The sequence below is a fragment of the Ananas comosus genome, linkage group 6, assembly GCF_001540865.1.
Source record: "Ananas comosus cultivar F153 linkage group 6, ASM154086v1, whole genome shotgun sequence".
NCBI lineage: Eukaryota > Viridiplantae > Streptophyta > Magnoliopsida > Poales > Bromeliaceae > Ananas > Ananas comosus.
The window spans coordinates 11,525,591-11,550,098 of record NC_033626.1 but is presented as its reverse complement, the minus strand read 5'-3'; the positions used below and the strand labels follow the sequence as shown (position 1 = coordinate 11,550,098).

Genomic DNA, 24,508 nt, shown 5'->3' with positions numbered 1-24,508 from the left:
ACACTTGTACCACGTCATCAATAACAAGCCAATCACATTCCTTCTTTTCAAACAAAAGTACAATAAAAATACTTTTTTACAATCATGACGGGACATATATTCTTAAAAGGATTAATTTGATTGGTTTGTTACGCCACGTCACTAATATACCCGTTGCATTCTAGAATTTTTCCAACGTTCGGATTTTCTCTCCCCTCATTTAATTGGCCCCTCGAGAAGCGGACCACCTTTTCTCCTCGTACCCAAAATACCCCTAGCCCAATTCCCCATCCTTATGTACTGTGTTGTATGAGAATCGAAATAAATATAAAAATATTATATCTTTAGAATTTTTAGATAAGACCACAAAATTTATATCCTAATCAAAATAATACAATTTGTACAATATGCTCTTATATATACAAATAAATAAAATTTTGCATTTCACTTCCTTACACTTGTATAAAAGCAGGGGTATTTTCGTAAAGGAAGGGTCCGGAATTCACTGTAGCTGGACGAGCAACAAGCAAAGCCAGCTGTGATGTGACCGTTCATTGGCCCGGGCGCCGTGACCTCTTTGTGGGCCCACCAAAAGCTCCTCTTTGTGGGGCCCAGTACCTTTGTCTTTTCTTCTTCGTCACTCGTCCTCGTGCTTCTTCTCAATTCAAAATAACTCAAAAAAAAAAAAAAAAAAAAACACAGCCCTACTCTCCCACTCTATCTATATATATAACTCTACCGCTGGTAAATACTCTTCATTCCCACCACTCACTCATAACGGAGTCCCCTTTCCTCTACTCTCGCTACATGGCTTCGTACCCTCTCCTTCTCTTTTGCTTCTTCGTGTTCTCCTCCTCCTCTCTCGATCTCTTCCGCTTCTCCGATGGGGCGAGGACGCTCACCGCGCTGGTGGAGGAGCAACCCCTAGCCCTAACCTACCACAAGGGCGCGCTCCTCTCGGGCCCCATCTCCATCAACCTCATCTGGTACGGTAAGTTCACCGCCTCCCAGCGCGCTACGCTCACCGACTTCGTCTCCTCCCTCTCCTCAGCGGCCCCTCCTCAGCCGGAGCCCTCGGTCGCCGCGTGGTGGAAAACCACGGCCAAGTACTACGCCCAGTCGAAGGCCAGGTTCCCCGCGCTCACCCTCGGGGCGCAGGTCCTGGACGAGTCGTGCTCGCTCGGGCGCTCGCTCGCCGAGCCGCAGCTCGTCGAGCTCGTGCGCCGCGGAGCTCCGCGGCGCGCCATCAACGTGGTCCTCACCGCCGATGACGTGGCGGTCGAGGGCTTCTGCATGAGCCGGTGCGGGTCCCACGGCTCGTCGCCCCGGTCCAGAGCGGGCCGGTTCGCGTACATCTGGGTCGGGAACTCGGCGGTCCAGTGCCCGGGCCAGTGCGCGTGGCCCTTCCACCAGCCCGTCTACGGCCCGTTGACGGCGCCTAACGGCGACGTCGGCATCGACGGCATGGTGATCAACCTCGCGAGCATGTTGGCTGGGACGGTGACGAACCCGTTCCGTAACGGGTACTACCAGGGACCCGCAGAGGCTCCGTTAGAGGCCGCGACGGCGTGTACGGGGGTGTACGGGAAGGGCGCGTACCCGGGTTACGCTGGGGACCTCTTGGTGGACCCCACCACGGGGGCCAGCTACAACGCGAATGGGGCCCACGGGAGGAAGTATCTCGTCCCCGCGCTGTTTGACCCGTCAACGTCTACGTGCTCCACCTTGGCGTAGGATTTGGGGGGATACGGGGAGGAAATATTTTTGTTGGATTATATCTATTATTATAGTATTTTATAGCGAGTATATTGTAAAAGAGTAGTTTGTGTAATTCTTTCATTCGTTGGATGAAATTAAATTCCGGTTACATTACGTTGCGTAGTGTTTTGCAATTACTTTTAAGTGGAGAGTGGAGACTAGCAAAATTTTGAGAACTAAATTTGAAAATTGGAACAAATTTAAAATGAAACTATCACTTTTGGATTATAGGAAACTTTTTTTGAAAATGACTCTCTTGGGCACCTGCATATTGAGCATATATGCAAGGTGTTTGAGAATTTGTTTGAGATAAATTAATTTTTAGTTTCTTTATGTTTGGTTGCTACAAAGTACAAACTAAACTTCTTGAGACCAGTTAATTCCATAAATAAATCCGGATTAGGTAAAGAGTGCACAAAAAAGAGAAAGTAATAAAGTTGTCTATCTACTCAACTGCTCTGTGGTTCAAAATCTCATCCATAGTTTACATTTTAATTCACTTGAAGCTAAAGCTTTTATATAAGGACTTGCTTAGCGCAACTATTTAAAAGTCTAAAATTTGGATAAAATTTACTAATTTTGATAATTCTTATTTGTTTTACAGAAGTCGAATTTGAATTGTTATTTTACTTTAAAATAGAAAAAATCTAATTAGATTTTAAATTTTGAATTTAATTCTTTCTAGGCTAAATATTCAAAACTCTCTTACAAACGCTTCCCTCCTCTCTTTTTATTACTCTCATTTTTCTTAATCAAAATTTTTTTTCAAAATTCTAAATATTCAATTAATCATTCCAGCATAATTGGATGATTCGCCATTCTATTTTTCATTCAAATATAATAATCTAACATGTTCTAAATGTACCAAACATGTTCTAAACTTAATTTGCTGGATGAACTGTTCTCTAAAGTCCCTCTTTTCTCAAGAGACACAATAATTGACTAATTGGCCTCACAATATGGTACGTCATCCTGTTTAGGAAGTGGTAAGTAGAATTTTGTATATAAAGGTCTTGATTGTGCTATAAAGTTCTGCCCCACTTAAACACGCCTAAATAGAAAATTATGGTATATTTAATAAAATTCGTTCAATTTAAATTATATAATATTATACGTGTAAAACTATTATGCTATCGGAAGTATAGAGAATCTGACACTTTCAACTTTTTAATTATTAGATCAAAAATTATACGGTTAAGATGATTGCAGTCTCTCCAGGGTTGAGTAGTATCCCTAAGGTTGAGTGGTCCCCACCGGGTAATAGTATTCATTTTTTTTTTATTATCTTAACATTATTCATGGACAAATCAGGACACCGTAGAGATAATGATAATCTGAATCATAACTATAGAAGTTTAAAAAGATTTAATTTTTTTAAAAAAAAATCTAAACCAATAAAACATAGTGTAACTTATATCTCACATTAGTATCATCATTTCCTTTTTGAGTCATCATTTATTGTACGTAGTCGAAACAATCTAATTAAAAACTGTTGGTCATTAAACTAAATAGTTCTAGAAGAACATGTTGGATGTGACCCACGTGATATATTCAAGGCGATCCATAAAGATACGGTCAATCTATTTAAGTCGATTTATAAAGATATTTTAGATCTTACGGTTATAATGTATCTGGACACGTCCTTGATGGACGGACGTGATTTAACATCTTTACATTAAGTTATATATAAATATATAACATATGGGAGTCCCAGTCTAACCCTAATCCAATTGTCTGTGACGGCTCCATCTCCGGGGATAAGGGAATTAGACTCGAAACGTCCCGTCTTCTTGCAGATCACGAACGAGGACGAACCACGAACAAGGATCGCCGCTTACAAATCGGGTACAGAAATCGAAATCATGGTAGAAGGTACGATCCGAATTCTTATAAAGTTTCTAACATGTGGTATCAGAGCCAAAACCTTTTGCCGGATTTTCGTTTCTTTCCGGATTTCGTTTGGTTTTCTTTTCATTAAAAAAAAATAAATAAATAAATTCGTCGATGGTTTGTGTAAACGGTAATGTCGGCCGATCTCAATTGAGATCGGCGTTCAGAAGAACAGCGTTACCGGCCCGATCGCATTGAGCGATCAAGAAGCGATTAAAAAAAAAAAAAACCTAGCCGTATGACCCATTAGGGTCGTACTAGGCAGCCCGTAATGGGGCTGCCTAGGTGGCAGTCAAACCAAAAAAAAAAAAAAAAAAAATCATTGAGGCCGTACGGATCAGCCCCATTAGGAGCTGCTTGGGTGGTGATCAAACATTGACACAATAAAATTTATTTATTTATTTATTTTTAATGAAAAGATTATAGAGATATATATGTATTATTGTTTTGGTTAATAATTTTCTTTGCAATGTGACTTATTTTAGAGGAAGTCTATATATTAAAGTTATGTATAACTTTTAGTATTTGTTATATATAATTTCTGTTCTACTCGTTTGTTTATTCATGATNCCAATTGTCTGTGACGGCTCCATCTCCGGGGATAAGGGAATTAGACTCGAAACGTCCCGTCTTCTTGCAGATCACGAACGAGGACGAACCACGAATAAGGATCGCCGCTTCGAAATCATGGCAGAAGGTACAATCCGAATTCTTATAAAGTTTCTAACAGAACACACCAGCAAATCCAAGTGCATGGGTTCCGTGGTTATAATCATGCAATTAATGAATAGCAATGCCTTTAAATAAAGTTAGAATATTTCTAAGAAATAAATAAGATTGTTCAATTACTTTCGCATTGGTTATAGACATTGTTAAATATAGTTTTGACTATTTTAGCTTTCTATAAATCAAAATTAATAACTCTTTGGACAGTATTTGCTTACTAGTCTAGGTTGTTTCAAAATTGATCACTTCTTAATGGCTAAAATAAAATAAATATAAACTTACTTGATCACTAAACAAATAATATTATAAAATTATTATAAAATTTATGTTTTAGGAGGCCCAAATAACTTTGTTCTATGCTATATTCAAAAATAATACAAAAATAAATGTATCGATCAATACATTAATAATATATAAAAATAATTTTATTTGTCTAAAACAACTTAAATGCAAATTTCATATTGGCCAAGAACTGCTCACAATTTACTCGTGAGAGAATATTTCGACTGCTACGCTCCTCGCACGTGCCAACTGTAGCCAGCTTTGGCTACAACTACAAGATATTCTCCCCTTGCGAATACAGCTAAGCAAAAGGGAAAGTGGGATATTTAATTTAGTCACCAAAATTTAATTTATTATAATTTTTATTTAAAAATTTTAAACTATTATAGTTAAATTTTATAGTCTAATTTAATTTGTTAAATAATAAAGTATTATTAATATGATAATATTGTAATCGATGATGGTAAAGTATTACATCACTATTACATTACTAAAATATCAGTATTCATGCAACTAAATTGGACCGTAAGGTTTAATCGTAATAATTAAAAATTTTGAACAAAAAAATTATAATAAATTACAGTTTGCTGAAAGTTCGAGAACGAAAAATGGAGTTTAGCTTTAAAATTTTTTACTCAGCTGAGACATTAATTGATAAAAACCAAGTCCTTTTCATCTCCGATATATTAGCTGGAGCATGCCAATAATTGTTAACTATGGGTCAACTAGCTTAGCAAGAAGTGTCCTGTTTAAAATTTAATCACCCACCTATTTATTAATGCAATAAACTAATTAATCTTTATATGTGGCTACAAAGAACCTCCCTCCATCACATGCAATCCTGCTTCCTAAATTCCATAAATCTGCGGCGTTATGCATGCATGTACGCGGCCTCCCTATCCCTTAACGCTCTTTGACTTCCACACCCTGCTTTAAAAACAGCGCATACATGCACGTACGTAGCAAGCAGACTCTGTAGACTCCACGGTTGCCGACCAAAAACAAGTGTCCCTCCCTCTCTATAATGAATAATAATAAAATAATAATAATAATATTATATTATTACATGGAAGCTGAGGCGAACCATCGTAATAATTAATGAACTCACCCATTATTTGTTATATATCTCCTCTCCTATAAATAGATGCGTTGCTTAATTTTGCTTCAACCATAAGCGTAAACCATTCAACTGTAAGGTTAAGCTCCCACTCATTCCCCCCTCTCTCTCTCTCTCTCTCTCTCTCTCTCTTCAATGGCTTCGTTTTGTATGTCTAAGATCACTCTTCTACTTTTAGCCATTTTGAGCTTAGCACATTTCTCAATGGGGTTTAGTAGAAAACTGAGTGCTTTAGTAGAACCACAGCCCAATCTCCTCACGTACCACAACGGCCAAGTGCTCCGAGGAGATATCCCTGTCTCCATCTTATGGTACGGCCAATTTACTCCAACCCAAAAATCCATCATCTCCGATTTTCTCCTCTCCCTCACCTCCACCACACAGTCCTCGCCCAACCCTTCTGTGTCCCAGTGGTGGAGCTCCATAGAACAGCTTTACTTGTCCAAGGCCGGGAAAAGTGGAGGCCCAAACACGGCCCATGTCGTGTTAGCAAACCAAGTCTCCGATGAGGGGTGCTCTTTGGGGAGGACCCTTACGATGGGCCAAATTTCGGAGCTCGCCGCGAGGGCCCAGCCCAAGAAGGGAGGAGTTGGGCTGGTTTTCACGGCCCAGGACGTGGCGGTCGAGGGGTTCTGCATGAGCCGGTGTGGGCTCCACGGCTCGGACCCGAGAACCGGGTCGGCGTACGTCTGGGTCGGGAACTCGGCGACCCAGTGCCCGGGCCAGTGCGCGTGGCCCTTCCACCAGCCCACCTACGGCCCACAGACCCCGCCGCTAACGGCGCCTAACGGCGACGTCGGCGTCGACGGCATGGTGATCAACCTCGCGAGCATGTTGGCCGGGGCCGTCACGAATCCGTTCGGGGACGGGTTCTTCCAGGGGCCCAAGGAGGCGCCGTTGGAGGCCGCGACGGCGTGCGCGGGTGTGTACGGCAAGGGGGCGTATCCGGGTTACGCTGGGAATTTACTAGTGGACCCCACCACTGGCGCGAGCTACAACGCTAATGGAGTCCACGGGAGGAAGTATCTGGTTCCGGCGCTGTTTGACCCGTCAACGTCTACGTGCTCCACCATGGTTTAGGATTGGATAAAAAGATATTAACTATGTTACATATATAATTATAATTATATATATATATATATATATATATGGTAAATGTAGATACTTGTGAGTTATTATCCATGTAATTCGTTGATTCGTTATCTGTTACCCCCCTTGGAAAAGTAAAATAAAGCGCGTGAAATTTGTGATTCGTTTACATGGTGCTTTCTTTGAACTTCAATAATTTTATTTATTTTTTCTGCTCACGATGTAAAAAAGAGAAAACATTTCGAAAGACCATCATCTTTAAATTATTAATCTCCCCCGAAAAAAAAAACATTTGGATCAAGTATTTAAAACTTCTTCTTTTTGTTTGGAAGGTAATCAAGCTCACAGTTTGAATTTCAAACTGCTAGGCCGAGATATTGATATTTTAATTGTCCACTCAAGGTGTGCAATATAGAGCTAGTTAAACATTCATCGCTAATTGGTATAAGATAAGATGAGATGAGAGACTAAAGCAGACACCAAGAATTTAGTCACTCGAAAGGGGTTAAGGCATGTAAGAAATTGGAATAATCAAATAGAGAGGAATCAAATGATTCCATTACAAATCAGGCTGAGCTTATTAAATCCCATCGAAAATGTCGTGACAATGTGATTGGATTGAAGCGCTCCTGCCTTATCCTATATAAGAATAATCTCGAATAAAATCTTGAACGTCGAATGTGATAGTCACACCACATCACTATATCTCTACCATTCAAATTCCTCGATTTATTAAAAAATTTATTAATTTTTTTTTTCTAAAAATTATAATGAAATGGATGTATCTCAAAGACCAAATATATTTGGCTGAAAATACCACATCATTAATATCACTGTGAGTACGCAACGCTACTCGTTTGGGCTTCGAAAGAAGAGCCCATTAGGCTAAAAGTTGGCCCTCATGATTTTGGCCTAATTGGCCCATACAAAAAAAAAATTAGTATAGAATAGTAAGAGCATATTTGAGTGATTGAGTCGCAGAAAGTGAAGGGTGAACTTATCTTCTGGCAATAATTGCTCACTGCTGTTGTTTAATGTGTCAAAATAATAAATCAAATTCAGCCACAAATCTACTATTTTCAAATATATCATAATTATGTTCTGTCTAGTTGCTGACGACATTTTACAAGGCAAAATAAAAAATAATTAAAATTGAATACTGTACGGTCACCAGTGAGAAAATAAAATTTATCTAAATTTTAGTATAATCAAAAATAATTTTTAATCTAGAATAAGTAACGATTAGGGGGTGTAACAAGCCGAACACGAGCAAACTCAGATCGACCGGTGTTCGGCTCATTTCATAAACGGGCCGATTTTAAGTTGGCTCATTAAAGTATCGAGTCGAAAAATTCAGCTCGTGTTTGATTGGTTTATTAACGAGCCGAACAGGAGCAGACTAATAAACAATTAGTTACAAATTATAAGGAATATATATAGAAAATAAATTTACGTGATTTTACCCATTAGATTTTGATCTAATGGTTAAAACCTTGCACATAAATAGATCTTTTTATAATTGAGTTAGATTTTATATTTATATTGAGATAAAAATTAAATAATAAAAATATATATTATATATATAATTATTCATTTTGTATAAATTATGTAAGTTCTATAAAAATAAAATATATGTAATCGAATGGTTATCGAAACGAACTCGTGTTCGACTTGTTTATGAACAATTCGATCTCGAATAATTCGATCTCGAATTTATTTTGAGTAAAATATGAGCTGACTTATAAACAATAAGTTGAACTGCTTCCCCTAGTTAGGACAAAAGAAAAAAAGAAATTCTAAATATGCAAGTAAACAAAGGAGATGGAGCATTGAATAGGATTTTGGAGTCCTCATCTCTAACAAATAAATGTGCTCGTGTTGAGAATCTTCGACAGCTGTATGCCCGCACGTGACAACTGTAGTCATAGTCAGCTCTGGCCGGAAAACCTACCTTCCCCTGACACGACCTCTCCCAATCTTTTCTCTCTCTCTCTCTCTCTCTCTCTCTCTCTCTCTCTCTCTGCCGTCAGACGCGACCTTTCTCCCAATTTGAAATCATATGGTGTCCTTAATTGCACAAGAAATAATTTATGATTTTAATAAGCAAAAAGAAACACCAAAAATAGGTTAAGATATGGCCGTATTAATGACGCGGCATTATTAATTTTCCCGGTCCCTCCTAATTGCCGACATAACGCTGCTCGAAATTCGTCCTGATTAAGATAAAATTAATAAAAAAAAATAATACAATTTATGAAAAATAGTTTGGTGTGTCGTTTATTTTTTTTTCAAAATTGAAAGTATAATTATTATTTCAGTAAAATTTTTGTTCAGACAACTGTACTCAGAAATCTTATCGTATAAATCACATTTTACTTTAATAAAGGCCTAGTTTATAAAGATTTGGTAACTTACTCCTAAACATTGTAAATTATAATCTGAGAGACACACTCATTTCAACTTTTTGCATAAGAATGAAACGGACTGGTTCGTTGGACATGACACAATTAGGCTACTTTTGGAGCCAGATTCCAATTTTATTGAATTGACAATGATGACATTGATGGACAGGCATCTCAATCATTTAGCTGAAAGATAAGAGCACAGTTAACCATACACCTAAAAATAAATATAAATTTTGTGCCTAACTTAGGATAAATTTTTCAAAATTTAAAATTTAAAATAATAAAAATATATATTATTGGTGAGTGAAATGTAAAATTTATGCGCTATTACTGAAGGAACAGGTATTGCTTTTCATAAAAATAAAATATTAATCATTCTCCAAACTTTGGGCTTATTAGATGCAGTGGATTCCACTGGACAAATTAATACGGATCCGTAAATAATTGGGTACGTCGTACAAGTTGAGCTACAATAGTGAGCTACAGACACTACAGGGAGTTGAAAAATTAAATCTATTCTTCTCCAATTAAAATTAATATTTGCTATTGAAAATATATATATAAAGTGGAACTAGACTACAATACTATTAATGGCACCAACTACTCATAGGTGCTATTAGATTTTCGAGTCTTGAATAAAAGAATAGATGCCATTAGAATGATAGTACTTTTCTGAAATGTAATAATTGGTTGATGAATAACATGATCTAAAAGGTGAAAATGGCTAAAAGAGTGGATTTAACGACGAAAAAATTGGCATGAACATGGAGAATATCTCTGCATTTTAGTTCAAATATTTTGACTTGATTTAGCCCTTTAACATTAACTCGAAAGCAACTTTATTTAAGAGCTCACTATATAAATTTTCGATAGTTACTTGATTGTAAATTATTTCATTAGGATAGTTTATATATGAATTGACTGCGGACTCTCACGTTAGTGATGAGATTATAAATTTATTTTTTAGTTTTTTATTTTAAAATAAATAATGCCATCGATTACCCTAAATTGTATAGTAATAAAATAAAAGTGAAAAAAATAAGAATTAAATTAGCTTAAAGATAGAAAAGAAGAGACATTAGCTAATGCTGTTGATTTACAATAAGAATCTTTGCTCAGATATTGGTTCAGTTAATTTTTTATAATATTCGTTTGTCATTTTTTATTTTTATAAGTATTATTTTTTAAAAAATTTATATATTTTTTAGACCACGGATAGGTACATCCAGCTGCCTTCCAGGTGTCCCAGTACTCCCTCCTAAAATAATGGTAGGAAGATGAGAGCGAAACCCTCCCAATCAACTCCCACTCTCTCTTCCCTTCCTATCAATATCTCTCTCTCTCTCTCTCTCTCTCTCTCTCTCTCTCTCTCTCTCTCTCTCTATATATATATATATATATATGTAAACCCATCATTCCCCTTCATCCCACCGCCAAAAACAAAACAACACTCACTGCTCCTCCTCAAATCCCTTTCCCAAAAATGGCTAAGTCTCAGCTGCTTCTTCTAGTTGTAGTTTTAGTGAGCCTAGTTCACTTCTCAACGGGGTACTCTGGTAGGAAACTGAGTGCTTTAGTGCAACCACAACCCAATCTCCTCACGTACCACAACGGCCAAGTGCTCCGAGGAGATATCCCTGTCTCCATCTTATGGTACGGCCAATTTACTCCCACCCAAAAATCCATTATCTCCGATTTTCTCCTCTCCCTCACCTCCACTACACAGTCGCCGAACCCTTCTGTGTCCCAGTGGTGGAGCTCCATAGAACAGCTTTACTTGTCCAAGGCCGGGAAAAGCGGAGGCCCAAACACGGCCCATGTCGTGCTAACAAACCAAGTCTCGGATGAGGGGTGCTCTTCGGGGAAGTACCTTACGATGGGCCAAATTTCGGAGCTCGCCGCGAAGGCCCAGCCCAAGAAGGGAGGAGTTGGGCTGGTTTTCACGGCCCAGGACGTGGCGGTCGAGGGGTTCTGCATGAGCCGGTGCGGGGTCCACGGCTCGGACCGGAGAACCGGGTCGGCGTACGTCTGGGTTGGGAACTCGGCGACCCAGTGCCCCGGCCAGTGCGCGTGGCCCTTCCACCAGCCCATCTACGGCCCGCAGACCCCGCCGTTAACGGCGCCTAACGGCGACGTCGGCGTCGACGGCATGGTGATCAACCTCGCGAGCATGATGGCCGGGGCCGTCACGAATCCGTTTGGGGACGGGTTCTTCCAGGGGCCCAAGGAGGCGCCGTTGGAGGCCGCGACGGCGTGCGCGGGTGTGTACGCCAAGGGAGCGTATCCGGGTTACGCTGGGAATTTACTAGTGGACCCCACCACTGGCGCGAGCTACAACGCTAATGGAGTCCACGGGAGGAAGTATCTGGTTCCGGCGCTCTTTGACCCGTCAACGTCTACGTGCTCCACTTTGGTGTAGACGGTTTAATCTGCCAATGTACGGACGTGTGTATATATATATATATATATATATATATATAATTACCAATAGTATAGTACATATATATAATTACCAATAGTATAACTAGTTAATTTTTATTGTAAAGCTGTGTGTAAATATAAAAAAGTCTAGAGTGCAAGAAATAAAGTTGTTATTATAACAAGGACTTTCTGTCTCTCTGATTACTAGATAATTTTTCTTCTTCTTGTCTCTCTACACAAAAATTAAAGCTGGATCCTTGTCTTTTTGCATGACATGCGGGCCATGCTGTACTGAGCCGAAGAAAATAGGCTTGCCATGATTTTAATTTTAAAAGTTATAATTGTCAAAGACCAACTCTAATTCAAATCAAAGTATTCATTAATTAGAATAAGATATATAATTGAATGAAAGGTCACTAAAGTCGTGAAGAACTTAATCATCTTAATTGTTAGATCTAACCAATCGTTGTTGGCGTAAGTCGCAAAATGCTAGATGATTAGTACCAAAATTTTAATTCGAGATTTAGGTCTTACTGGAGTAGAAATAAGAGCGTTGAGTGTGTGTATTTTAAGAATTTAAAGCTCTCAGACAAAAAATAAACAACTTGATAGGTAGAGAGATCGATGGTGTAATTTAAACTCGTGTGTAACTCAGGTTGATCGGATTTTTCAGATAACTAAACAAAGCTCGCATTTTAAACTTAAAGCCATTCTTTTTCTTCTTCATCTGATATTTTTTCTTATTTTACTGTTATTTTTTTCTCTCTCTTTTAATTTTCGTTTTCTAATCATTGATCACACGAACCCGAGTTCAAAAAACGCAGAAGTCTTGCATAATATATGCCATTATAAGTTTGGATGTAATATTCCACTCCAAATTGAACTGGATAGCACCATTTGAACAATAATACAAATTCAGCAAAAAGACAAATATTGAAGCATTGCTCAAAATATATAGTAATTTATTGGATAATATCTATTATATATAGTTTACGAGTCAATAATGATCACCAATCATTCGCGGGGCCCAAAAGGCTCAACGTAACCCATGCGTAATAGGATTTTGATTTCAATGCGACCCATGCGTAGTAGGATTTTTTGGACGCTCATTTGTCTCAATCGCACCATCTACGGGGCCAAATGCTTCCCCATCATCACTAATTATGTGACGCAAATATTTTCTTATAGCCTGGTTTAAAAAAAAAAAGTTTTTCATGCGCTCCGTTTAGTTGGCTTAACCCCCATTTTATTCCCAAATACTTCTAAAAATGGATGGGGTTAGCTAACCCCATCTCAAATGTATTATTCCAGATTAGCTAATCCCGTCTAACCCCACCAAACCCCAACCAAACACTATTTTCTATTCATAATAACCCACTATCCTTTTTATCTCATCTACTCCAACCAAATACTATTTTTTACTATCCTGGACTAACTCCAACCTCCAACCACACAAAAATACTCTAATCTCATCTTAACCCTAAACTTAACCCTATTCCTGGAATAACTAGTTTTTTCTTAATCCCGAACCAAACGGTAGCTTATGGTTCTTATTAATTCACTTATCGTATTAATTTTTTTTGTGCTCTTATTATAGAGTTGTCTACGTAAGCATTTTTAGATGCTTTGAGTCGTGCAAAAGGATGTGACTGATGTAGGTGGTGTGTCCTCTAATTAATATATTAGATTATTATGCTTAGAAAGTAATTAATGAATTTTTTTTCTTTTATACAGTGTATGTATGAACACATGCACAATGCACCAAATTGTAATATTTTGAAAGACTTATCATTAGTATATTTTATAGTCAATATATGCTTGATACAAATTTGAACTTAACTCTTACTACATGTCTCGAGAAAATTGCTTTGATAAATTATTTATATATTAGACTTAATATATATATTTTATAGTCAAAGGGTAGATCTAACGGTAGAAAACTCAATAGTATCAAGGGCTTGGTACTATTGATAGTATATTAGCCTGACTCTATATAGAATTATGCTACTATACTATCAATAGTACCAAGCCCTTGGTACTATTGAGTTTTCGGCCGTTGGATGAATAGATGTGCGGTTAAGATGATAGTGGTCCCCGGTTAAATTGATAGTGGTTCCTTAGGGTTGAGTGGGTGGTTGGTTTAATAGTATAATCTAATGGCTGGAAATGATCAAAGGGTAGATCTAACGGTAGAAAACTCAATAGTATAAAGGACTTGGTAGCTATTTGATAGTATATTAGCCGACTCTAATTATATATATTAATATAGTATATAATATTAGAGACGGAGTCGCGTGCAGTTCACTGAGAGGAGAGAAAGAGAGGAGAGCAGGAGAGAATGGTGGACGAAGAATGAAGAGAGATGGAGAGGGACAGTGAGGATGAGAGAGAGACACCGGACTGAACGGGAGAAGGTGGGGTATACGGATGAAGAGACGAGAGAGAGAGAGAAAGAGAGAGAGAGAGAGAGTAGGACTGCTGTGCTCTCAGGAGCACAAAGCCCTCCGTGCTCCTAAGTCATTTTTGATGATAGGACTTTCGAATCGACGATCAGCTCCGTTAGACTTGATCTAGCATATTTGAAGTTTTTAGAAAATAATTTTTGCGATTTTTCGATATCATTTTTCTAGCAATCGAAAGGATTCAAAATCAATAATTTTTAACGGCTGAAAATAAAAATTCTATAAAAAGTGGTGATATAGTACTAAAATTTTCGATCAGAAATATTGATCTTATTGTAGATAATATAAAGAATTTTCTATCAAAATTTCATCTGATTTGAATATTTCTACACCGTTAAGCTTGAAAACGACAGATATTAACCATTAAAAATTGTTGATTTTGAATCATTTCGATCACTAGATAAATAATATCAAAAAATCGCAAAATATATTTTTTAGAAAATTCAAATATGCTAGATCAAATCTAACGGAGCCGATCGTCGATTCGAAAATTCCATCATCGAAAACGGCTCAGAAGAGCACTGCAGCCCTGCTCTCTCTCTCTCTCTCTCTCTCTCTCTATATATATATATATAGTGTTGCTTGCAACACGGCTTAATATATAGGGAAAGATATGTTTACGGATATCCCCAACATTCTTACTTGTTAACTCGAGGCATTTTGGTACGCAGTTAACTAACTGAAGATATCTGTGGTTGATTTAAATTGACGTCGACGTGTGCTTGATATACTACATTTGAGTGACCTGAGAAATTAAGGATGATGCCTACACTTAGAAATCCCTTACTTCAACGGAAAGACAATCGACAAGGACTCTTTTGTCTTTTATTTTTTTGAAGAAAAATAATATACTATATGTAATTTTTTTAAAATAAATTTATCAAAAAGTATAAAGTAACTAAATTTTGAACTTACAATTTTTTTTTTTTGAAAAATAGATAGCAATCTATCTGCTTCATTTATTAGAAAAATGAACTAGGCTTACAAATAGAAGCAGCTAGGGCCTCCGAAAAGAAAAAGAGACAAAATGTGGAAAAAAAAAAAAGACAACAACGGAACAAGTTAGTAAAGAACAAAACAAAAAAGTAGGAAACGGCCGAAAGGCCAAAAAAGGAGACGAGGCAGTCAGAGACACGTGTTCCAGGTTGACATCAAGAGCCTGACGCAATCAAGAGCTCGGGTAGGGTTGGGGAGCTTCGCTTGGAAAAGAATATCTTTCCTCTCAGTCCAAACGACCCGCCAAATAGCTGTCAATAGAGTTAAGGCTTCTAATCTTCTCTGGGCGTCTAGTAAACTGAGGAGTCTTATCCACAGATCTTTCGCCTCCTCCGAGGGCGCTATCAAGTCTTCCGGACCTTCCACGCAAAAGAGTAGATATCAAACGAACATGTAGGAGGTCATAAGGTGATCGCAGCTTTCCGGGTTGTCGGCACAGAAAACGTAGAGTTGTTCAGCAAGCCATCCGCATTTATGTAATATGTTGGCTGTCGAAATTCTCTTTCGCAGGACCAGCCATAAAAAGACTTTAATTTTGACCAAAATTTTAAGTTTTCAGATAAATGAACTTGTTACATCCCGTAAACCATTGAGGAACTGGTATAGGGATCTGACGGAGAAGTGTTGATTTGAAGTCCATCGCCATCTGATCGTGTCCAGTTTGTGACTTAAAAAGTAAATTGTGTATCGCCATTTGTGATTTGAGGTCCATCGCCATTTGAACTTACAATTTTGAATAGTAAATTGTGTATCACATGCACAAACAATCCTATCTATATATTTAGAATCTAGATATGAATTTTACATTTTATGCTTTCTATAACTAGAATTAGTCCAGTGATTTTATTATTATTCTTTTAATTAAAAATACAAAGGAGTTTTCTCAATTTTAGAATGGAAGGGTGTAAAATATACAAATCTATATCGTGTGTATAAATAGCATTTTTCATATCTTACCTCAACCAATTAAATATCCAAAATAATTTCTTTAAAAAAAATTTAGTACCAATAATATAGGATCGATTATGATAACACTAATATGATAAACTTGATCACTGAATGGATGGAGTGTAGAACTTACATTTAATTTTGGATGTACAGATAGCGCTTAATGTTTTATGTAATAGTGTGGAGAAGAAAAAAAAAAAAATTGGCCATCAAGACAATGTACTTCTAGGAAGAAAAAGAGAAAAGATTTGTTTATAACACTTGGGGATCGAGATGATGAACTTGAATCGTATGAGAGCGACGATGTTGTCAATTTTGCGACTTTGACTACGTTTTCCATCCAAAATCTCTCTATAATTGCAAGTGAGAGGTTTAGTGGTTTCACGATTTCGGTGTTGAAACAAATGTTACCGGTAATTTTTTCAAAGTCACAAATTCAACCTCCGAAATTCACAACAATAAATAAGCCTTTACCTAGCAATAAAATATACCATAAATTAATTTCATAGTGTCATATAAAATAACAAAAAATTTAATTGGATATAATAGAAGAAGAACAATTCTACTTAAACATCCAAAAGGGAGTGTCGATGTATTTTGCCTTACCATTTCAAGGATGAACTATGTTTTCAGAAAAGTCTTATTACCTTTTATTTTTAAATATTAAAAGTTAGAAAATTATCTAAAAATTATTGGATGGTAGGGTGTAAGACCCACTTGACATGGCTTACAAAACGTAGATTCTGATTCTGGGACGAATATATCCTTTGGTCTATCCATTTGAAGAATATATTAACAATCGGTTAGCACAAATTCATTGTGTTCTGCTACGATCTGTTTCGCTTAATTAGCATTGCATTTAGAATCATTTTGGTGAGTCAATAAGAAAAAGATTGAAACATGTTTTCCTAACTATGACCCCTTCATTTCTTGTTGAGTTAAGGAGAGCCAAATGAACTTCACAAAAACAACACGCTAGCGCAACACGACATGCCATATGTAACCGTATGCCTAAACACATATTCGGTCGTTTAATACGAATAATTCGCGAATACGAATTCGATCGTTTAATTCGTTTCTTCAAAAATTCGTGAATAATTCGCGAATAATTCGCGAATTAACTAACATAGGATCCAACCCACGTTTTGACACCAATAAAAATATCCTAATAAATTTACCAACTGTATAAGTGTCTGTAACAGGTACAATTCACTTATAATAGTTCATTTATGAAGTTCTTAATTTAATGTTTAATTATTTTTTATTTTAAATAAAATTATTTTTAAAAATGATCGAAATAAATAATTTATTATCTTTCTTTTTCAAAAAAAATTCCTAAATCATTACTTAATTAGGCTCTTTCGAGCCTAAAATCGATTGAAATCGAAATGGAAACTGCGCCGTTGAATAACGAATCGTAGTTGGTCATTTTATCAGAGTTGTTGCTGCCACGTTTTGTTAATTCCATTATCCTATCGAATTTGATACATATATACTAAGGACTATTTATGAGAAAATTTTATTTAATAATTTATCTATTTGAATCTAGTCTCTCTCTGTGTGTTTTCTCTTCTATATTCTCACGTCACCAGACTCACCCCTATCCTTGTTTTTCATCCCGTGGCTCGTGCCCAGGTTTGAGCCAGGTTGAGGCTAGATGTCTCATAAATTTAAAATTACAATAATTTCATGTTACGATAATGTAATTATTTTTTTAAAAAATATGATGTTTTAATATCTTGTGTTAAACATTATACAACATGAATAGAACTATTATATTTTCGGAAGCATAAAAAAATGTGTACTTCCACGGATAGCGTGCCAATTATCTCTCTCAACTTTTTGGTCCTAGTATCAACCCTTTTAACTATTTTTGACTTTTAGATTAATATTGTTATCCTAAAAAGATTACTCAACTCTAAGGGGGACTATTATCATTCCTACTCTACAATTTTTAATCCAAGAGTCAAAAAGTCTGAACATCAACTCTTTTATACTTTCGATAGTATAGTAGTTCTACACGTATATATAACAGTGAGTATTTAAGTGCATGTTTGAATATATAAATATTTTGTTTATTATATCTTGCTAATTTACTAAAAAAGTTTATAATATTTGGTAAAATAAAGATTGTGATCAAATGTTCAACAAAATATCATATTTGGCCTTCAAATTAGATTTTCATAATAAAGTGTGATAAAATATGTTATTCAAGTAATCATATGTCAAGGTGTTTTAAGAAGGAAAAAGAAAAAAAATCATTAGCGAATTTTCGTTAAAACAGTTTGGTGAATCTTACAATTCACTCCATGTTGGAATGTTAAATATCTTTTTCCTTCTTAAAACACCTTGACATATGATTACTTGAATAACATATTTTATCACACTTTATTATGNAAGGAAAAAGAAAAAAAATCATTAGCGAATTTTCGTTAAAACAGTTTGGTGAATCTTACAATTCACTCCATGTTGGAATGTTAAATATCTTTTTCAAAGTAGAATTCTTTTCGTCAGAATTTTATTAGTACTGTACTAAATGGTGGACTTAGAGACCAGGGCCAATAAAGTTATATTTTTCTGGGCGATACCTAATTCTATGCTGGAAACTCGAAAATAATTACAACGGCGCCATAATGTCCGAATCCAAGGACGAGGACCAAGATCCTTAACCCACCAATTGGATCGAGAGGTCGAGAACAATTTTAATGCATCCAATAACAAAACCATCTAGGACGTTCGCGCATTAGGACACAGTCCACTGATCATCGTGGCGTCCATTTACGTGGAGACCACTCCGCGTAGTCTCCTCCTCTTTTCCTTTTCCCCCCCACATCACACACACACACACACACTATATATATGTATATATATCCTATTCCCCTTCTTCAAACACCTCGAACACGTACGATCAATTAATATCAACAATGGACGCTCCTCCTCATCCTGTTGTTCTCTCTCTATTCCTGATCCTCTCCCTCCTTGCGCTCCGCTCCGGCGCGGTGAACCCGCGGGAGCTGTTCCTCGTAAAGCCGGAACCCATCGTCCTCACCGACCACAACGGCACCCTCCTCACCGGTAACATCACCGTGAACCTCCTCTGGTACGGCCCCTTCTCCCCTGCCCAGCGCGCCATCGTCTCCGACTTCGTGCGCTCCCTCTCCTCGTCCCCGAACCCGGACCCCTCGCCCTCGGTCGCCGATTGGTGGCGCACCACCTCGCTCTACGGCGGCGGCGGCGCGCGCGTCTCGCTCGGCCGCGAGATCCTCGACGAGCGCCTCTCCCGCGGCGGCTCCCTCTCCGGCGCCGACCTCCTCGCCCTCGCCGCGCGCGCCGCGCCGCACCGCGGCGCGGTGGCGGCGGTGCTCACGGCCCCGGGCGTCGGCGTGGAGGGCTTCTGCGTGTCGCGGTGCGGGCACCACGGCGCGGCGCGCGGGGGCCGGCACTGCAGGGCCCGGTACGCGTACATCTGGGCCGGGAACCCCGCGGCCCAGTGCCCGGGCGAGTGCGCGTGGCCCTTCCAGCGGCCCGTCTACGGCCCGCAGACGCCGCCGTTGGTCCCGCCCAACGGCGACGCCGGAGTGGACGGGTTGATCATCAACCTCGCGGCGCTCCTCGCGGGCGCCGTCACGGACCCGTTCGGGGACGGGTACTACCAGGGCCCGGGACCCGCGGGGCCCGAGGCGGCGACGGCGTGCACGGGGATATTCGGGTCGGGCGCGTACCCGGGATACCCCGGGAAGCTGCTGGTGGACCCCACCACCGGCGCCAGCTACAACGCCGTCGGATTGGCCGGCCGGAAGTACCTCTTGCCCGCCTTGTGGGACCCGCGGACGTCGCAGTGCACGCCGCTCGTCTAATAACTGATCTAAAGTTCTAAACCACCCGCCTCGGCTTTAATAATCGCGCATTCCATGCATGTTGTTTCTATTTTCTTTTCTTTTTTTTTTCTTTTTATCTCTACGATGAATGTTATTAAAATTTTTTTTTTTGTTTTGAAAAAAAAGGGAAAGAACGAAGGGTTAAATAGTGTCAATTAATTAAGGATGTGCTAATAATAAACGTACATTTTTTTATGGTATATATATATATATATATATTTTGTATCTTCGTTCAGTGTTGTTTGTAAAGTTATTATTTTGGAGTTAATTATATGATGTGATTGTTGTTGCTTAATATATGCCAGAGAGAAATGCTAGCTAATGTACTTCTGTAGCACGCTAAATTGATGGCGATTTGCAAGTCTATCTACTAATTAATTGATTCCAATTTAATTTCCGATATTCTAGTTCATTGGTTGCACGTAGAGGAAATTCAATTGAACTAAATTAAATTGTGTTTGTCTAATTAAAATTCTTTACAAGCTAGTTTTTGATTAAAGTGTTTATATAGGTTGTATCGATTTGACTACGTAGTTAATGCTCCATACGAACATATCAAAATGTGCTTAAATATATATCCTATGAATGACATAGTTTTCTACATTGGATATACTATGGTTTATCGACATTTATAATTAAAATAGTGGACTAATTATTAACACTCGCGTAAATCAATGGATATCCTTTCTAATAAAAAAAACCAAATCAAAGAACAAAACAATAGATATGCACAGCACCAGGAAATGAGTGTGATGGTTTAGGAGGTATAAAAGAGGCGTATATGCATGGTTGTCACGTTTATTGTGCGCTGCGGTCACGTTCACATCCTCTAATAATAATTTTTGGGAAAACTTCAAAAACCCCTCCTGTGGTTTCGTGCATTCTCACTTTGCTACTCTGTGGTTTAAAACGTATCAATTTATCCCCCTGTGGTTTCATTTTTATTTTTTCGGAAGCTTTTTCGTCAATATTTCGTTAAATTATATACAAAAAACTTCAGATAACCATCTATATTTATCGAATAGTCACTTTAGTATCCTTTAATTTTAACTTTGTCACTGATTTTAAAAAAAATAATAATAAAATTGATAACAAAAAGATAAAAACGAAACCACAGGGGAGCAAATTGATACGTTTTAAACCACGGGGTAGCAAAGTGAGAATGCACGAAACCACAGGGGGGATTTTTGAAGTTTTTTCATAATTTTTAGTGAACTGGGACATTAATATATTTTTGTTTCCAATATGAGGAAAATGACACTTAATTTGACCATGGACGAGTACACTCATTAGCTCTATGCAATGCTTTCCTTTGGCTTTATGAAGTTATATAAGGTACGAACATACAGCGACTTTGACTAAGCCTATACCCTCGAAAGTATTCATCACAACGCGGAGTGGCAAATTAATCGAGCGAACACCTACTACCCACGATATTAATGAAAGGTTCAAATGCTCTAATAATTATTATTACTACGTACCGACCCTTCCTAGAGCAAGTGGCAAAGTACTTGGTGATTGGTATCCGAGGTCTCAAATTAAAATTCTAGTTGATTCATATTTCTTGCTAAGTTTAATGCTTTAATAATTATTATTACTACATAACCCTACAAATTAATGCTGTTTATATAGACGGTTGATATTTTAATATTTATAATAATGTATAATAAATAAATATATTTTGATTGTTTGATGCGTGGAGTTTAAATTATAGGGGCAATTGCTTATAAGTTTTCGATTTTCTGATTTACCCTTTTAAAAGGCTAATATTGAAAATATCCTTTCTACGTTCCAACCTATTTCTAATATACCCTTAGAGTTAAAAACTATTAATAAATTCTGTTATCTCTGTAAAATTACTATTTTGCCCTTTCAAATATATTCTTCCACCATCACTGACTTTCTTATTTGTCCTTAAAGTCAGGGGCACAAAAATATTTTGACTTTTGGTCTTTTCCAATATACCCCACTACCGTCATCAACATTCTTATTTGCCCTTAAGTTAAGGATAAAATTGGCATTTTAATTTTTTTTAACTGTGTTAGATGTTTAACTCACGTTTAATTCAAGTTAACTTAACAGTAGATAACTGCGAGGGTATTTTGCAATAAGAGTAGAACATATGAGAGGTATTTTAGAAAGAAAAAAAAAAAGATAAGGATAAATCTGATATTTTCAAATATATGAGAAGTATATAGGCAATTATCCCTAAATTATATATATAAGTTTAAACATATCAATAGTTCAAATCAGAACTTTTAATTGTCGAAAAAGTCTGAAATTTAATTTTCACAATTAAGTTTGTGTAGTCACGAAATCTCACTTGCACATCAAAACTTATCACAAGGATCTAAACTTGGCTGGCATTTCGCTGGGTACAGATAATGATAGTGATACAATTAATATCTTCAAAGCATTACTAAACATAGTTTGTAACTCTCAATATTCTATACTGGAATTGGACTGTATGACAATCTTATCTAAGAGAGTAGCAATTTAATGGAAATGATGCGAAATTGTATTATCTTTGCTGTTTCTAATTAACCAAAATAATAAGATATTGAACTATACACAGTTCCCATAAATGATTTTTCTTTTTCCCTAGCTTTCCAAATACATATTCTCCAGTGAAATATATAACACGTAGCTTGCTCCAACAGTGAAGTGAACAATTCAATTGTTCAGTGGAAAAGCTAGCAAATTAAAAAAAACTATTTTGATTACAGAGAAAGAAAGACGCGGGACAACATTAAGGGCGTGTTTGGTTCGAAGTCGGAGTCGGAATCGGAATCGGAATCAAAATAAGCTGGAATCGGAATCGGAATGACTCATTACCTAATTCTGTTTGGTTCATCACCTGAATCGGAATCGGAATAAATCATTCCCATTATCAGTGTTTGATTCAGGTGGATATAAAAAACGTAATCAAATTAATATACTAACATTATCTTATAATATATTAATTTAAATTCAAATTAAAAATTAAATATTAAAAATTTACATCAAAATTTTGAAATAATGTCAAAATTTTAAATCTATTTTTTTTAAAAAAAAATAAACTTTGAAGTTGAGTAGATAATTCAAAATATGAAACTAAATTTTAATTTATTCAAATTCAAACTTAAAATTACAATTTAAATTTTAATTTGAATCCATAAATTTAATTTAAGTTTGAAATAAAATTTGAATAAAACTTTATATAAATTAAAATTTAATTTAAATTCAAATTCATACGTTAGATTCGAAATACTTGATTAAATTTTAATTTTTAATTTAGGTTTAAATTAAAATTTAAAATTATATATTTAATTTTTAAATTTTAACTCATATTTTAATTAAAAAAATTAAAAAAATAAATTTAATCCGAATAAATATCCATTCCGTCCGGATTCAACTTTCAATCCGGCCTCCTAGGCCGGATTGAAAAAGAGGTGATTGGGGGATTCCCATTCCACTCGGGAATTGGAATCGGAATGGGACTCCCGCGTACCAAACACCCACAAACGGATTTACCCATTCTGATTTCGATTCCAGGGTGAAAAAAAAAGCGAACCAAACACGCCCTAATTATTATAATATGCATAAAGAAAAAAAAAAAAGATGATTAAATTGAAAAATGAGACATGTCTAAACTCTAGGAACTTAATGATTGTTGTGTGGGACATTTTTAGATATATAATTTTTTTTAAAAAAATTTGAATATTTCCCGGAGAAGGCATTATGAAGGAATCCGCGGCTGGTTGAGGGATACAGCTGTGAAGCAAAATCGCAGCATAGAACAAGGATTTGGTATCAATCATCATGATGTAGAGATAAGAACTAACATGTACTTTTATTTGAAAACCGTAGCAAACAATCCATTCTTTAACAAGTATAGAGTAGTAACAATAATGGATGCTCAGGTTACGAACTCCGCATCTTATCATTTGCCTAGTGAAATGATTGGACCCACAACGTATAATAATGCAAATTGTAGTGTTTAAAACACTACTGCATCTTTGGATAACTTTGTTCGAAGTTGCTGATTATTCGAAAGTGGTCTTAAATTAAGGAAGAGGCCCCAGTTGTTGTAGGCCATTCAGATGTCATTGACAACTGGGAAGAAAAAAAAAAGAAAAGTAAATGGTAAAGAGAGAGCAATTGCCGTATTGTTTAATAAACTTGATTTAATTTTATTTTAGGATGCTGGGTTGGGTTGGGTTTTGTTTTGTTTTGTTTTGTTTTGTTTTGCATTGTGTTTAAATTAAAATAAGTAGCATGTTAGCTAAAGCTTTACTGGAGAGACAATGGGGGCAAGGTTTGGTATATTGCTTTTTGTTGGATGCATGAAATTTTTTTGTTCGCATATTTTTTTAAAAATTTATTTAAAAATTTTATAACATGTAGCAGATAAGAAATATAGCCAAATGTCTATAATAGCATGTCATATCTGATATTTTTGTTTTTAAGAATACGCTAAATTATTTTGCTAACGAAATGCACTATGTTATAAAATCATCAATGCCAAGATCTCCTAAAGAGTTAAAATGAAACTATGAGCTCATAATCAGACAAAAA

At 36.8% G+C, this 24,508-nt stretch overlaps 4 protein-coding genes across 4 annotated transcripts; all 4 read left to right on the top strand.

Annotated features, from left to right (window-relative positions):
* Window positions 719-1,851, top strand: LOC109711764 (protein EXORDIUM-like). Its single transcript, XM_020234976.1, has one exon. It carries the CDS (start codon window positions 787-789, stop codon window positions 1,711-1,713), a length of 927 nt encoding a protein of 308 aa, XP_020090565.1. The 5' UTR covers window positions 719-786; the 3' UTR covers window positions 1,714-1,851.
* LOC109711762 (protein EXORDIUM-like) lies at window positions 5,855-7,010 on the top strand. The gene has a single exon (XM_020234974.1). It carries the CDS (start codon window positions 5,888-5,890, stop codon window positions 6,830-6,832), a length of 945 nt encoding a protein of 314 aa, XP_020090563.1. The 5' UTR covers window positions 5,855-5,887; the 3' UTR covers window positions 6,833-7,010.
* On the top strand, window positions 10,609-11,736 carry LOC109711763 (protein EXORDIUM-like). The gene has a single exon (XM_020234975.1). The coding sequence runs from the start codon at window positions 10,730-10,732 to the stop codon at window positions 11,663-11,665; it is 936 nt and encodes a 311-aa protein (XP_020090564.1). The 5' UTR covers window positions 10,609-10,729; the 3' UTR covers window positions 11,666-11,736.
* Window positions 18,769-20,222, top strand: LOC109712031 (protein EXORDIUM-like 2). The gene has a single exon (XM_020235449.1). The coding sequence runs from the start codon at window positions 18,998-19,000 to the stop codon at window positions 19,928-19,930; it is 933 nt and encodes a 310-aa protein (XP_020091038.1). The 5' UTR covers window positions 18,769-18,997; the 3' UTR covers window positions 19,931-20,222.